Source organism: Microtus ochrogaster, unplaced genomic scaffold (genome assembly GCF_000317375.1).
Source record: "Microtus ochrogaster isolate Prairie Vole_2 unplaced genomic scaffold, MicOch1.0 UNK103, whole genome shotgun sequence".
Lineage (NCBI taxonomy): Eukaryota > Metazoa > Chordata > Mammalia > Rodentia > Cricetidae > Microtus > Microtus ochrogaster.
The window spans coordinates 568,634-585,262 of NW_004949201.1; the positions used below are offsets into that span (position 1 = coordinate 568,634).

Genomic DNA, 16,629 nt, shown 5'->3' on the forward strand with positions numbered 1-16,629 from the left:
AAATATAGACAGTAGACAGCATTGCCTACTTGGGTGTCTTTGTTCAACCCTAACCCCAAGTCAGAATCTAAGGCTGTGTCCCAAGGCTGACCCAGACCTGATCATTCTGTTCTCCCCTATTCACCCAGGCCTGGGTGGATTTGGGTCTCAAACACAAGCAATGGCACAGGGGTAACTTCTCAAGGGTTGTATTACAGGGCAGCTGTGATGGCAGGCAGCAGAGCCATCTGGTCTTCTGGCTTTTGGGGCCACAGCAATCCCCAAGGTCAGGCAGGGGCGACTCAGCACTCTGGGAATTAGAGATCACAGGCCCTCGAGGCATCAAGAGCACCTGTAACAGAGACAGGAATTCTCAACAGGGGGTGCCAGGGCACAGAGCTGCCCCAAGGTGGAAGGGGAGGGGCTTCAAGGCTTGTGGCTCAGGAGCTTGGGGCCCTGGCCTTGGGAGGGCTTGGGGCTGGTGAGTGTTTTGAGGGGTTCGGCAGGGCTACTTTGCAATGGTTCTACAGTAAGATAGAGGATATCTGAGGTCCATGGGATTTGGGGATGATTGCTGGACTTGGGGATCCCCAAGATTGGGTCTTGGAGGTCTGGAAATGGTTTCTGGGTTTGAGGCTGATCTAGACAGAGGGGAGGGCTCGGGGGTGGACGTTTAGGCTAAATTGAATCTTCGAGACTTGGACCTGGGGTTTTGAGGTCTGAGAGGATTCTGAAGATTCTGAGTTGGGTCTAGGGGGGACTTTCAAATGCAATGAGGGGAGGTGAGTTCAAATCTAGAACCTGGAAGAAACCAATAAACTCCTTATTCTCAGGTCAGGAAATCTCACGCAGGCGCAGAATAGAGTGCACTACCAAGCCCAAGTGGAGTGGAGTGCAGCTTCCTAGTCTGGGGAGCTCAGAGTTTGTCTGAGAGACTCAGGGGCCGAGGGCCATAGATGGAAGACAAGAGGTCCACAAGTCTAGGGGTACACCTGGAGATAGGGCCTCCGGGAACAGTTTCTAGAGGAAAACTATCTCTTTTTTTTTTTCGAGACAGGGTTTCTCTGTAGCTTTGGAGCCGGTCCTGGCACTAGCTCTTGTAGACCAGGCTGGCCTCGAACTCACAGAGATCCGCCTGCCTCTGCCTCCCGAATGCTGGGATTAAAGGCATGCGCCACCACCGCCCGGCGAAATCTACCTTTCTTAATATTAGTCTGGGAGGGAGCGGGGGCGGGGTGTCTCTGGATTCTGGGTGAGCCTTGGGCTTGGGTGGTGGGGCTGGGTAGGGGGTTCGGAGTGGTAAGGTCCCAGGACTCACTTGCAGTAGAGGCCAGAGATGGCGTTGGACCAGTCTCCGAAGAGGCCTCTGCGGTACTCTTCCAGGCGTGGGTAGCTGCCAGCAGAGAACTTGCGCGACTTGCCCTGCTTGCCAGGCTGAGACCACACAGTGAGCTCGCAGCGCTGGCCCACCACCAGAGATGATGCCCTGTTGGTCCAGTCCGAAGGCAGATAAGGCAGGTCGGTTCCCGGCTCCAGGGACAGCTCTGCCCCCTGGCAGCAATTGTCATAGTAGGCATCACTCTTGTCATAGATCTTGGCGCACGTGCGCGTCCCATCGTCCAGCTTCAGGCTTGCGGGCTCCGGGCAAGCACCGCGGGCACCTGGGATGGCCACCAGGGCCAGAGCCAGCAACAGCGGGCACAGGAGTGACATGGCGACAATGGGCCACGAGAGATCTGCGGTGCATTTATGCATCTGACCCGTGGGAAGAGAGAAGCTGCAAGCAACTGCAGAAGAAAGAGGACACGCCCCCTGCCTTAGGAGCCAGAGACCTCGCTGGTCAGCGTGCAAAACCCCACAACCCTGAATAATAAACACAAGGTGGAAGTGAGACCCTAATATCTCAGAGTCTGACTAGTCAAACACCATTATAAAAGCAGTCAAGGGGCTGGAGACGCGGCTGGGAGGGCTTGCCTAGCATCCAGGAAGACTTGGGTTTGAGGCTTCCTACCTTCACAGTGCTGCTGCAGCGGTGAGGGCACTGGGGGGGTAGGAGCAGGGGGATCAGGAGCTCAGGATCATCCTGGGTTACAAAGCAAATTGGAGGCTACCCTGGGATGTATTCCAGATCTTGGGTGAGTAGCAGAGAGATAGATAGATAGATAGATAGATAGATAGATAGATAGATAGATAGATAGATAGATAGATAGATAGAAAGGAAGGAGATGACTCAGAGGTTCAGAACCTTGAAGAGGACCCTGAAACAAGGGATTCATCACTCCTGTACCCTGCACTCACAATCACACATTCCTGCAGAGACACACATGCATACATGCAATTAAAAATAAATATTTTTAAATGGGAAATGTGAGGGCTGGAGAGATGGCTCAGCAGGGAAACCTGACTTTGGAGTCCCTACTACCCATGGAAAAAGTCTAATGTAATCCCAGCATGGCAGGGGGCAGAGACAGGAGGATGGCTGGGGCTTGCTGACTGGCACCCTAGCTCCAGGTTCAGTGAGAGACCCTGTCTCCAGAATAAGTGGGTGATAGAGCAGGGATAAGTCGTGTCCTCTGGTCTCTGTGTACACATGCACACTGATGTATACACTCCACACGTGTGCTCTGGTCTCTGTGTACACATGCACACTGATGTATACATTCCACACGTGTGTGCATATACCACAGACATACACACGAGAGAGAGAGACAGAGACGGGGGAGGGGGAGGCTGCTTTAAATGGTGTCGCAACCTTTAACTCCAACACCAAGGTGTGAGAGCTCTGGGCCAACCTGGGTTACAGACTGGCTGAAGAAGCCAAGAGGCTTGGCATGTTAACTAAAAGAGACGCACCACCATGCCACACAGTTTGCTCACCTGTGAAATGGGCCGTATTGTTTTCTACACTGTCACACTGTAAAGATGACAATGGATGATTGACAGTGTGTCTTAGTGCCCGAGATGGAAGCCAGTGAGGGAGGGTGAGCCTAGCCTGTGTGGGGAGCTCCTCTCTCGCACCACCAAGCATGAAAACAAAATCTGGGGTCTGGGAAGGTGGTTCTGTCATGGGGACCTGAGTTCAGATCCTAGCACCAATGTAAAAAACCAGGTGTGCTGGGGAAGCAGACGGGCGGAGCCCAGGGCTCTCAGGAGGCACTCAAACTGCACTGGTCATCTCCAGGGGCCAGATAGACCCTGTCTCAAAAGTGAATGAACAGGGCTGGAAGAAGTTAAGAGCACTGGCTGCTCTTCCATAGGACCTGGGTTCAAGTCCCAGCCCCCACCTGATGCCTGTAACTCTAGTTCTATCAGACCCAACACCCTTTTCTGGTTTTCATGGGCTCTAGATACACAAGTGGTGCACCTACACACGTAGACCAAAATGATTTCAACTTCTTCAAACTAGAAGTGGAGAGCTGAGAGGGGTGGCACACGCCTTTAATCCCAGCACGCAGAAGGCAGGGACAGGTGGGTCTCTGTGAGTTCAAGGCCAGCCTGGTCTGTGGAGTGAGTTCCAGGACAGTCAGGGCTACACAGAGGAACCCTCTCTCAGGGAGGGGGAGTAAAGAGCGACTGAGAAAGGCAGCAGGCGCTGCCCTCAAGCCTTTACGTGTACATGTATACATGTACAAACACATGAACACACATGCACACCAAATATCCATAAACATACACACAAAACAGAAAGTACGGAGGTTGCCGAGATGGTCCCGTGGGTAAAGGTGTTGCCACTCAGGCTTGACAACCTGAGTTTGGTACCTGTAGCTACACAGAAGCGGGAGAACACCAACTCCACGACATTCTCCTGTGACCTCTGCGCACACACACCCAACCATCATGCACACAGTATTAATAAATATAACTTAAAAATTAAAGCATCTAGTAGGGATTGCCAAGGGAGTCAGCTCGCCTGGGGCCAAACCCCAACTCCTTCATGGCCCTGCCCCTCACAGTAACAGGATCTGTTTCACAGTGCTGGTGCAAGGAGTAAGTGTGCGAGTCCCATGAGAGCAACAGGAGTAGCTGCTTTATTCTCCTGTGCCTGCCTTCCAAGTACTGAGATGATACACACGCACCACCGTGACCCCTGTCCTCACGCGTACAAGGCAAACATTTTACCACGGAGCCATCTCTGCAGCCTGGAGCTTAAACCAGGAAACCAGGGCTTGGCCAAAGGCTTGCTGAGTGACTTTGGGCAGGTGCACTTATCTTTCTGAGCTTTGGTTTCTTCTTGTCCTCAGTGAGAACACTAATGATAAGACTAATTGATAATGTCATTTGTGATGAACCTAACTGACTATAAACAATCCACATAAAAAAAACAACACAACAATCCACATCATTGATATTTATAAATATGCTGCAAATACCTAATAGAAAACATCAGGTAAGCATGAAATTGTATATATAAAAGTTCAGAACCTAAAGCCTGGAACCTTCTGGGTCAACTGGAGTGTCACCACTATCCTCAGCAAGATTCTGAGACCTTCACCCTGCCCCAGATTAGTTCCAGCTCTTTGTCCCTCTTTCCAGTCTCGTGATTCATGAAATCTAATCTCCATCTGCTACCTTCCCAGAAAGCTTCTTGGACTTCAGGGTCAGTGAGGCCCAACTCTTCGTCCGTGGGCATGGATCCATAGATACCAAGTGTGGTGCTGCCACCTACAGCTGCATACGACCAGGAGGGTCTTAGGAAGTAGGAGGCCGCTTGTTTGTTCCCAGCTGCTCAGCCCCGAAATAACTACACAGAAGCTGTATTAATTAAATCACTGCTTGGCCTGTTAGCTCTAGCTTCTTATGGCTAGCTCTTACATCTTAATTTAACCCATTTTATTAATGGGTTATGTATCGCCACGTGACTGTGGCTTACTGGCAAGGTTCTCTCCAGCATCTGTTTCTTTCTGACGGAGCTACATGGCTTCTGTTCACTCTGCCTTTCTCCCAGCATTCAGTTTAGTTTTTTCCACCTAGCTCTCTTCTATCCTATCACAGACCAAAGCAGATTCTTTATTCATTAACCAATGAAAGCATCACATATACAGAAGGATGTCCCACACCAGAAAGAGACAAGAATGTGATTCACACCACACAGTATCATCACAGAGAGTACAGAGCAGGACATGGGCATAGCACCCCCACCCAACACACGTGTAGGTAGAGGAACAGACGCTGGTCATCTAGTCTCTGGTGTTTTTGCTGTTTTGTTTTTGTGATGTATAGGGTCACAGATGTGTTAGGCAAATACTCTACAACTGAGCCACACCCCCAGCCCCTCACTAGGAGATTCTAGGCAGGGGCTCTACCACTGAGCCACACCCCAGCCCCTCACTGGGGGATTCTAGGCAGGGGCTCTACCACTGAGCCACACCCTAGACCCTCACTGGGGATTCTAGGCAGGGGCTCTACCACTAAGTCTTGCCCCTACTCCAGCCCCTCACCAGGGGATTCTAAGGCCACTCTGAGTGTAGTGTGGCAAACACAGGTTTAATACACAGGCCTAGAGATAAACAGCCACCAACCTCCTGGTCCCAGTGCAGTCAGGGCACTATGACCAGCATAGTCCACTCCTTGTTCATTCCAGACCCATATCCCACAGAATCTCAGGCCTGCGAATCCCCACATACACATCCTACTGGTTCATGTTTGCACATGCTCAGTATCTCCACTCGGGAACCATTCTCCTCACTGCGCTCCTCACTGCGTGTTCACGGACACTAGTGAAGTGTAGAAGAATAAATATCTTTCACACAACATCTCCCCGAGGAAGGATGCAAGAATGCCTTGCCCTTGAGGAATCTATGAGCCTCCGAGAGAGCCAGACGGCAAATTGATAGCTTGGTCACTGTGTGAGACCGGTTCTAACAAGCACTTCGAGAAAGGATTCTGGGAATGCAGTGACAAGAAAGGTTGGCTTTCTTCTTTTTTCGCTTTTTTAAATTTCCAGTGATACGTTTTGATTAGTAAAAGAATTCCTCTTTTTAGATCTCACAACCTTGACTTGACATTTTTCCAGCAGCCCAGAAAAAAAAAGGAGATTGCTGCTTGTGTGAAATCACCCCTGGGAGAAAAAGGAATGTGTCTTGTTCAGAATAATCACTATACATGAATACCGTTATGGATGGCACTGGATTTGAATGACAAACCTGGCCCGGAGAGACGGCTCAATGAGCGACAAGTCGGAGAACTTGAGTCCAATTCCTGGAACCCACGTATGGCAGAAGGAGAGAACCAATGTCTAAAGCTGGCCCCTGACAACCCCATGCATGCCATGGCATGTGTGCTCCCGTGCACAGACACGTGCTCACACATACAAGGTTTTACAATGTAGATATGAAGCTGGGCTTGGTGGTGCATGCCTTTAATCCCAGCACACTCGGGAAGGCAGAGGCAGGTGTATCTGTGAGTTCAAGGTCAGCCAGGGCTACACAGAAAAACCCTGTCTCAAAGCGGATGGAGCACTAGAGAGATGGCTCAGAGGCTAAAAGCACCTGCTGCTGTCAGACGACCCGGGTTCAGTTCCCAGTGTCGACATGGCAACTCACGGCATCTCTAACTACAGTTCCAGGGGATCTGACCCACCCAGTGGGCACTGCACGTGTGTGGTGCACAGACCTACATACAGGCAAAACACCCACACACATAAAACAGAAATTAAAGGGAAAAGATTGGTTTTGTGATTTTTTTCTGTTTTTTTTCAAGTCAGGGTTTTTCTATGTAACCCTGGCTGCCCTGGAACTCACTCTGTAGACTAGGCTGGCCTCAAACTCACAGAGACCTACCTGCCTCTGCCTTCTGAGTATTGAAATTAAAAGTGTGTATCAACACTGCCCCACTATTTTTTTATATAAGTGAAAATGTTTAATGTGATTCATGCATACAGAAAAATACACAGTCAACCCTGAGCACACCAGGCCGTCAGTAGCCACTGCTGCTGGGAAAGGGAGGTATCCAGTGGAACTGTCTCCTTCAGTCCCAGTGACTGAACCACGGTGTGTGTGTGGGGGGGGGCACATCCCGAGAACTGCGGCGTGGGGCTGTGCAAGCTTCACAGATTGCTCATACCGAGAGGTGGTGATTTACCGTGTGATGTCATCTGAGGGGACCGTGCCATAGACATAGTCCCTGCAGACTGAAACGTCATTGTAATATACACAGCAGGGAGCCTTCCTGGAACTCACTCTGTAAACCAGGCTGGCCTTGAATTTACAGAGATCTGCCTGCCTCTGCTCCTGAGTGCTGGGATTAAAGGTACGCGGCATCACCACCTCCCAGCATACCGGGAATTTCTTAGAGAGAATTTCTTATTTTAAAATACGCGTGTGTACAGTGGGTGTGTGCATGTGAACGTGGCTGCCCTCAGAGGAAGACAGCCGCAACAGGAGGTTGTGAGCCACCTGATATGGGTCCTGGGTATCCAAACCCAGGTTCTCTATAACTGCAGCAGGGCTCTTAACTGCTGAGCCATTGCTTCAGCCTCCTAATTCATATACTGTATTTATTTATTTTGATTTCTTCCACTTAGAGAGCCATGAGTATGTAAATGTGCCCGTGTGTGTATTACTAGTTTTTTTTTGGTATTCAGGATGAAGTTCAGAACTTTATGCATGCTAGATAAGTTCTCTACCACTGAGCCACACCCAGTCCTTCACTGGTGGACTCTAAGCAGGGGCTCTACCACTGAGTTACTTTACCCCCAATTTCAGCCAAGTTCTATTGTTTTCTCTCCACCTGCGGAAGGACCAGGGTCTTGAGTGTGCTAAGCTGCCTGTGAGCTGCAGCCTATCCCAATTCATCAGTTAAATCTACAAGCCTTGTGAGAGTCAAGATGAATCCCTCCTTGGGCCCTGGTCTTTCCTGTGGCCGGCATCCCTGCCCACTGGATCCGTGCTGGCAACTCAGAAGAGGAGAAGCCCAGATGGCTCCCTTCCTGTGCAAAGGAGAAAACTCAAGAGGAAAGAGAAGCAAGCAGTCCTCTACTGAGGAGGCTAAGATCTGCTAAGAAAGAAAAAAGAGATGTGCGCTCCTTTTGCTGTGGTTTCTCAGACTACGGAAGTTACAGACAGACAGACAGACACACATACACATACACTTAAGCCTAAAGTAATAAAATAAAATAAAATATAGTCTAGAGGTGTGTCCACAGCACAGTGCTTGCCTGACCTATGACAGAGCCAATACCAGCTAAACCAACCCAAAAGAATTGAAACTGGCGGTGTGTAACTGTCCTCCAAGCTACTCAGAGGCAGAGACAGGAGGACTGTGTGTGTGTGGACCTGTGTGTGCAAGTATATGTGTTTATGTATAACTGTGTATATGTGTGTATACCTGTGTATATGTGTACATGTATGTGTGTGAGTGTGTAGGTGTGTGTTTAAGTGTGGATGCCTGTGTGTGTATATGTGTATGTGCGTGTGTTTGTATGTGTGTATGTTTACCTGTATGTGTATGTGTACGTTTGTGTGTATATGTGTGTATGTGTTAATTGTGTACTTGTGTGTATGAGTACATGTGTGCTTGCCCATGCATGCGAATTGTGTTCTGCTACAATTCTCCGCCTTATTTTTTGCGACCCAGTCTCACACTGAACCTGGAGCTCACCACCAGCTCGACGTTTGGTCCATGGTCTTCAGGGAGCTGCCTGTCTCTGCCTCTTCCTCCTACTCCCAGCACTGAGGTCACAGGGCACCTCAACGCTTTAAATGTGAGCCCTCGCCAGGTGGTGGCGGCCTTTTATCCCAGCACTCAGGAGGCAAGGCAGATCTCTGCGAGTTCAAGGCCAGCCTGGTCTACAGAGCTAGTTCCAGGACAGCCAGGGCCACACAGAGAAACAAACCTAAATAAATAAGTTAATTTAATTAAGTAAACTGAAATCCTCAAATTTGCGCAAGGGACATGCTGCTCAATGAGCCACGTCCCCAGGTCTCACTTTTCATTTCTGAGGCAGGATCCCTACAGCCCAGGCTGCCTTCACGATGCACCTGAAACTCTACCTGATCCTCCTGCTTCTGCCTGCACATGCTGAGCTAGCTAGCAGGATCTCGGTGCCTGCGTGCGTGTGAGTGTGTGTATGTGTGTGCACGTATGTGTATGTGTGTGCGCGCGCATGTGTGTGCGCGTGCACGAAGGGAGGGGTTCTCAGCCTCTGCTCCTGTCTAATTCACTCCCACTCAGCCAGCTTCATCCACTCGTGACAGTGACACGCTCGTGATGTAGTCACTTCTTATAGCCCCACCTTTCAATACAGTTGGCGTGACAACTTTCCACGTGAGTTTTAAAGCACAGCAGGTGACAGCTGTAGGGTTAGGATCTCTCAGGAGGAATGTCACAGACGCGGCTGTCAGCCCGTCGTCATTCTTGATGGCTCAGTAGGTTAAAATTTATTTTGGTTGGAAGCAATAGAAACCCACTCAAAGTAGCTTTAGTGAGGGGAAGTGTACTATAAGGGAAAGGGATGTGAGAGACTCTGACAGAAACATTTTGGCATCGACTTGTAAAGCTGAATATACGCAGGTTCTAGAAGCCAGAAACTACTCTCAGGTGTGTCACAAAGAACCCTCACCCTGGCACAGACACCACGGAGACTCCTCTTTGAAGCCGGGGAGGTGGCAAATACCAGTAATCCTCGCGCTTGGAGCACCGGCGGGAGGGCCAGGGGCTCAAGGCCAGGCCTGGCTCCTTGGTGAGTCCAGCGGCTGGAGACAGAGAAAAGGAAAACAGGCAACTCCTCAGCCTCCCTGGCTGAGAAACAACCTGCCTTCTGCCTGGGCCTGGGCCTCACTATGCAGCCCAGGCTGGTCTTAAACTCACGGTCCCCTTGACCCGGAATGCTGGACTTACAGCCACATCAACATACCCACTTAGTCTGAAGGGGGAACCCAGGGCAGCACGCATGCTCAGTATGCCAACTCTGCCACTGAGCAACATGCCAGCCCCCAGAATCTTCATTCTTTGCAAACCACCCAGTCACAATCATGGACATTTGGAAGATGGTTTGAGCCTTTGCCTCAGGCTCGAAACTACGTGAAGTGATGGCGGGAGAACAGACACACTTGGATGCATCCCTAGGGACCCTCGAGATGCACATAGCAGCTCCCAGGCCAGGAGTGCACAGACTCAGACTGGGGTGACCCACATGCAGCCTCATTCTGGACAGCTCGTCAGCTATGACTGTTCATCCCTGTTGCAGTCACACGCAGGCACAGATCCCATGATGTGGCTGTCAGAATCCCTTATGACACTTTCAGCCATTCTGTCCTGTTCCACGTTTCCCTCTCCCCAGTCACCTGTGTGTGTGTATGCATGTGTATATGCGTGTGCATGTGTGTATTCGTGTGTGCATGTGTATATGTATGTGTGCATATGTGTGTATATATGTGTATATATGCATGTATGTATGTGTGTATGTATGCATATGTGTATGTATATATGTGTGTAGATGCACATGTGTATGCATGTGTGCAAATGTACGTGCGTATGTGTGTATGTACGTGTGTGTATATGCGTGTCTTTGTCTCTCTCTCACCACTGCTGTAGAAGAGTCCCCAGAACATAATACCTCTCACCATTTTCATCAGAGCAACCGCACCTGCTCAGAAGAGACCCCCACTGTCAGGCTTATTGTGGTAAAAGTGTTTTCCCCAAGCTTAATGCCCTGAGTTTGGACCCTGGGATCCACATGGTGGAAGAAGACAACCAACTCACACTAACGTAGCCTCTGACCTCCACCCTTTTGTATACTAGCTAAATAAGTTAATATAATAATTTTTTTTTTTTTTGGTTTTTCGAGACAGGGTTTCTCTGTGGCTTTGGAGCCTGTCCTGGAACTAGCTCTTGTAGACCAGGCTGGTCTCGAACTCACAGAGAATAATAAAAAATTTAAAATAATCCAGGTGATATTTTTCACAGAGTCTAAAGTCACTAGTATAAACATCTGGGGAGCAGTGGAGACCTAGATCCAGTGACCCCGGGGAGGGAGGTGGCTCCTGGAATTGTGTACAGCAGTGTCTAAGGCACACATTTTTGGTCACAGTGGAGCAGGTGGAAAAGTTTAAAGGTGACAGAGGCACCTGGTGAGGGGTCTCTAGAGAGGACAAGGCTGGCTCAGGAGCTGTTGGGGCTCAGGGCTCGCAGGCGCTGCAGACCCCAGTGTCCTCCTCAGACTCCTCCCGGAGCTCTGGTGCCTGGGGTGTGGGCTGTCGTAGACAATGAAGGCTGTGAGCCTCAGCCATGACACAGAGGAAGCTCGAGTGGGAAAAACCATGACGTGGATGGCCCAGGGGCCAGGATCTAGGACTGTGCACAGTTCTAAAACTAGGCGTGGCTATCGTGCAGTGTGGGAAGGGGCCAGTCCAGGTCGGTACTGGCTTGGATCTGAAATGTAACCACAGGCTAACTTTTGAATGCTTCCTTCCCAGCTGGTGTCACTATTTTGGGGAGACTGGAATCTGTGAGGTGGAGTATGTCACTATGATGAGGCATTTTTTCATTTATTTTATGTGTATGAGTGTTTTGCCTGGATGTGCACCATGTGGGTGCAGTGTCCCCAGAAGTCAGAGAGGGCGTCAGATCCCCTGGAACTGGAGTTGAAGCCGTTAGAACCACCATCTGTGCGCTTAGAACCAAACCCACATCCCCTGTAAGAGCATCTGGTGCTTCCAGAGGTGGTACCTGGCCCTGGTTCCTGCCTCTCTCTCTACTCTCCTGGTCTGTGATGTGAACAGTCTGGGCTACATGCTGCCACTACCAGGCAATGAGCTGATCTGATATGCTGTCCCTCCACGGGGACTTTAAAACTCTGAACCCGTGGGTGAAATCAAAGCCTTGCTCCTTGAAGCTGTCTCTCTCCGGAAGAGTGGTCACACCGACATGACGGTAATGAATACAAGGATGTCGTCCAGAACTGAGTTAACCCCCCCACTCTCCAAGACCTTCATTGTCTGGGGCGTCTTAGCCTGCACGGCCACGGACACTTCTACACCTGGGCAAGGAGACAGACACAGGATTTCAGGCGAGAACAACAGTTGGGAGAAAAGGCAGAAGGAAAACATCCAGGGACAGGCTTGGAAGACCAGCAGAGAAGACACAGCTTGGTCAGCGGGGGAACACGTGACCCAGCGTAGGGGCGAGAAACTGGAAGAAGATGAAGGGACCAATGAAAGAAGCAGATGCGTGGGGCCATTAGAAGACAAGCTGGGGCTGACTCCAACACACCCGCAGCTGCCTGGTCCCCAGGGGCCCCCCCGGGGAAGAGGCAAAAGCTGCACCCCACAGCAGCCTCTCTTGCTGGAGAGCTGGGTCACAGGTTAGCCCCTGCAGGTGAGGTGAATATTCTGCCATGCGAAAAGTAAGGAGGTTAGCCCCTGTAGGAGAGACGGAGGTTACCCCACACAGGAAGGACGAAGTTAGCTTCAATATGTCCTGTGTCCCCTGAAGATTCACTGCGCTCACCCCACCTATTCCTGGCTCCTGAGCCTCTTCCCCGGGTGTCTGTCTCTCTGGGTGGTTCAGAGTCTCCCACTGGGAACCTCGGGCCTCATGCTCCTCTTCATCTTCACAGTGTGGAAAACCTCAGCTCTTTCTGGAATCTCAGCCTGGCCTGGATCCACCCTGCCAGGTCAGCCAGGCGGAGCTGCAGAGGAGAAAAATGGTGTGAGGTCTGTACCCGCCGCCAGGGGGAGCCTCGGGCTCGGGGAGACCGGATCCTGGCAGAGCCTGCTGAACTTGAGAGAAAGGGAAACCGATGCAAACGTCACCAAGGCCCTTGGGAAGGTGACTTCACTGCAGGACCAGACATGGTACCATTTTGGCTGGAGTCAAAGAGGAGGATGTGAAAGCCAGTATGGGAGAGTGTGTTAGGACTTGATGTCCCGCCTCCTGCCAAAAATGGAGGGGGCTTGTTGGACACCCAGGCAATGTTTTCTAAGAGTAGGGTACTCAAATAGAGACTCTGTCGAGAGGTGAAAGACCTTCCAGAAATATCATTCTGCTGCCCTCACCAGCTCCATGCTTCCAGGACATGGAAGCCAGCCATGCCTAAGAGCCAGCCTGTGCTCGGCCGAAGGGGACAGAGTGTGAGACAGCACCCCCACTCCCACACCCACCCCATGGGCAGGGCTTCTGACTTACCACCCCCACCCATGGAAGGCAGAAAACCCACCCGTATTTTCATTCATTCTAAGTAGGCTTTAAAAGCTGCTTGCAAGAGTTCCTCGTGGCTGCTGTTACGACTCACCAGAGACTTAGTAGTTTAAAACTCAGACTTTACAGCTGGGCAGTAGTGGTGCACACTTTTAACCCCAGCACTCAGGAGGCAGAGGCAGGAGAATCTCTGAGTTCAAGGCCAACCCGGTCTATACAGTGAGTGCCAGGATAGCCAGGGCTACACAGAGAAACCCTGTCTCAAAAAGCCAATAATAGTAATAATAATAATAGCAATAATAATAATAAATAACTAATTAAGCAAACAAAAAAAACACCAGACTTCCTGCTGATAAGAGGCTGGGTCAGCAACATATAATTCAAAAAGAAGCGTGTTCTGCCACGCGCTCCATCAGAGATGAACTCTGGGACACCATAGTAAGCTAGATAAGTCAGGCATAAAAGGGCCAGCACTGTGGTTGCACACATATGATGCTCCTGGTGAGGCCAGCTTCACAGAGATGGCCGGAAAGCGACAGCTTCCAGGAAGAAGAAGGGAATTCAGTGCTTAAATGGAAGTAGAGTTCAATACACGGTGAAAAGACTTGCTATTCTGTTTTTTTTTAGGGATTTATTTTTCCTTTATGTGTATGAGAGGCTGCATGTTTATAAGTGCATCCTGTGTATTTTATTGCATGTGGAGGCCAGAAGGGGGCACCAGATCCTCTGGTCCAGAATTGGAGTTACAGACCATTGTGAACACCCGTGTTGGTGCTGGGAACTAAACTCAGGTCCTGTGCAAGAACAGCAGCGCATGCTCAGAACCGCTGAGCCGTCTCTCCAGCCTGCTGTTTTGTCTTTAAAAATAGGGAAGAACTAGGTAGCCCATGCTGGCCTCAAATACATGATTCTCCTGCTTCAGCTTCTTCCAAAGTGCTGAGATTCTAGGTGTGAACCACCTCACCCAGGAAGATGTAAAGACTTCTGGGAACCCGTTGCAGAACAACACAAGTGTGTCTGAGGTCACCAAACTGCACAGTTAATAACAAATATGGTGGGGCCAGAGAGACGGCTCAGTGAGTAAAGGCACGTGCAGCCAACCTGACAGCCTGAGCTCAATCCCTGAGATCCACATGGTGGAGAAGACTGGCTCCCCAAACTGTCCTCTGATCCCCATTTGTGTGCCATGGCATATGCATTCCCCCCAAATAAATAATAAGTATAAAAAGATCCAATTAAAATGGTGGTAAGATGTGTATTTTCCACAATAAGAAAAAATTGAAGTGGGGTCTGGAGAGATGGCTCTGAGGTTAAGAGCACTGGCTGCTCTTGCAGAGCTTCAGAGTTCGGTTCCTAGAGCCCACATTGCATGGTCCATAACCATCTTCACTCCAGCTCCGGAAGCTACACATGCATGTACACATGTATAGATAGAAAATATTAAATGTTTTAAGCTAAGCAAAACCAAGAAGAGCAACCTGCACTTAGAAGCAGACACAACATGGAGAAAGTAGCCTGCACTGGGGATGGGCATCATCTGAGGGCTGCTCTGCTTCTGGGACTGAGGCGCCATGTTCCCTGGCTTCAATCCCTGCCCCCTCTCTGCCCAGCTCCCAGGCCCTCACCTGTCGCTTTCCTCTGAGGCTCTGCATTTATTCTAAGGACAGCAGGGCCAGCACCCACACCCTGGGTCACAGCTCCGTGTTCTTGAGACATGCACATGCATGGTGCTCAGGAAAGGGACACCTGGGTGCCGCTGCTCAGGCTCCACACACCTGCCACATTGGGCCCTCAGACACAGCCGCCAATTTGCTTGTCCCTGGGTGACCCCGAAGCCTGTCTCACACCACACTGCCTCCTGCCACGCATCTACACTCTCTTTCTGCTTCTCAGTTACAGCAGTTATGACAACTGCCTCAGTGACGTCTTCTCAGTGTGCAGAGGAGGGAGATGGGAATTAGCACATCATGGGGAAAATGTTTTGATCTCTGACGAACACTGGGTTCCCTTGTCCTGTGCGCCCTCAGTGGCACTGGGGAGGATGAGGAGGCTTTGAGAGGAGAGTGGGCTCTCTGTGTGACAGAGCCATTTGGCAAACCTGGAAAGGCTGTCTCCTGAAGGAGACATTTTAGAATCAAAATGGCAAGGATCAGGGAGATGGCTCAGTGGGTAAAGTGTTTGCCACTCAAGTGTGAGGGCTGGGGTTTGGATCCCCAGAATGCATATAAATACCTGGTGGGATCTGGTGACCTGCCTGTGACCCTGGCACACAAAGGTGGAGACAGGGGGTCCCCAGGGAAAGCTGTCTCTCTGACTCTGTGAGCTCTGGCTCAGTGAAGGACCATACCTCAGTAAACAAACTGGAGAGTGATGGAGGAAGACGCCGGATGGCCACTAACATCCTCCATGCGCGCGCACACACACACACGCACGCACACACGTGCATACAAGTGCATGTACGCAAGCATGAGCACACACACGCACATAAAAACAGGAGAAAACACACCATCACGTTTGACACTCAGGCCTACATCACGTGGGACACAGGAGAGGAGGGGTTGGGAGACAGGAGGGGTCTAGGATGCTCCTATTGGAAGACACGTTCAGGTGTAACCATCGGTCCATGAGAGCAGTGTTTTCAGTCCACCTTGTAGACAATAGATGAGCATTTGGAGGGGGCTACAGAGTCTCATGTAGTCCAAGCTGGTGAGAAGCTCAAAGAATGGACAAGGATGACTTGAACTGACCCTCCTGTCTCCACCTCCTGGGTGCAGGATTTCAGGCATGGACTATCACCAATGGACTATGCACATCCTGGTTTACTCCAGAGAGGCTGCCTGTGTTAAAGGGCAGGTGGTAGACAGCACACGCCGCAGACATCCATGGTAAGGCTCGTGAGAAGCAAGGCTGAGGACGTGACTCAGAGGGTCAGTCCCTGCCTAGCATGCATGAAGCTGTGAGTTCAGGTCCCGGCACTGCCTGAACGCCGATGTGGTGGCTCATGCTTGTCATCCCAGCAGGCAGGGGATGAGAAGCTCAAGGGAAGTCACAGTAGGCCAGCCTGGGCTACGGGAGACTGTGTCATCATGAAGCATTGTCTTCGGGAAAGGAATGCTGAGTCACCTCTCTGAGCAGTGCACTGACTCCATGCAGGTTCCAGAAGAGAAGAAGACAGAGTGCAGAGAACCTTATCCACCAGGGCGTCTTTGGTGAAGCGAGAGTGGCTATGGTTAGAGCCCAGCACACTGGTGAACTCCTGCAACCCCAGCATTCCAGAGGGGAAATGGGAGAAACAGGAGTCTGAGGCCATGAGCTATACAGCAACCTGGAGGCAAGCCTAGGCTACCAAAAGCCCCGTTTCAAAAGCCAAAGCAAAGCATAGCACAGAGAAGCCTGCTGCCAACACCTGGAACCCAGAGACGAGATACTCCCTGAAAACCCAGGAAGAGCCCAATACAAATGACTTGCTGTCATCTCAGATGCAGAAAACAGTAGCCCAGGCTAGACCACGGG

At 50.6% G+C, this 16,629-nt stretch overlaps 1 protein-coding gene across 1 annotated transcript; it reads right to left on the reverse strand.

Annotated features, from left to right (window-relative positions):
* Window positions 1–300: 300 nt before the first annotated feature.
* Sycn (syncollin) lies at window positions 301–1,695 on the reverse strand. The gene is made up of 2 exons (XM_005371308.2): window positions 1,298–1,695; window positions 301–331 (listed from the first exon to the last, which is right to left on the reverse strand). Exons 1-2 carry the CDS (start codon window positions 1,690–1,692, stop codon window positions 322–324), a joined length of 405 nt encoding a protein of 134 aa, XP_005371365.2. The 5' UTR covers window positions 1,693–1,695; the 3' UTR covers window positions 301–321.
* Between the last annotated feature and the right edge of the window lie 14,934 nt (window positions 1,696–16,629).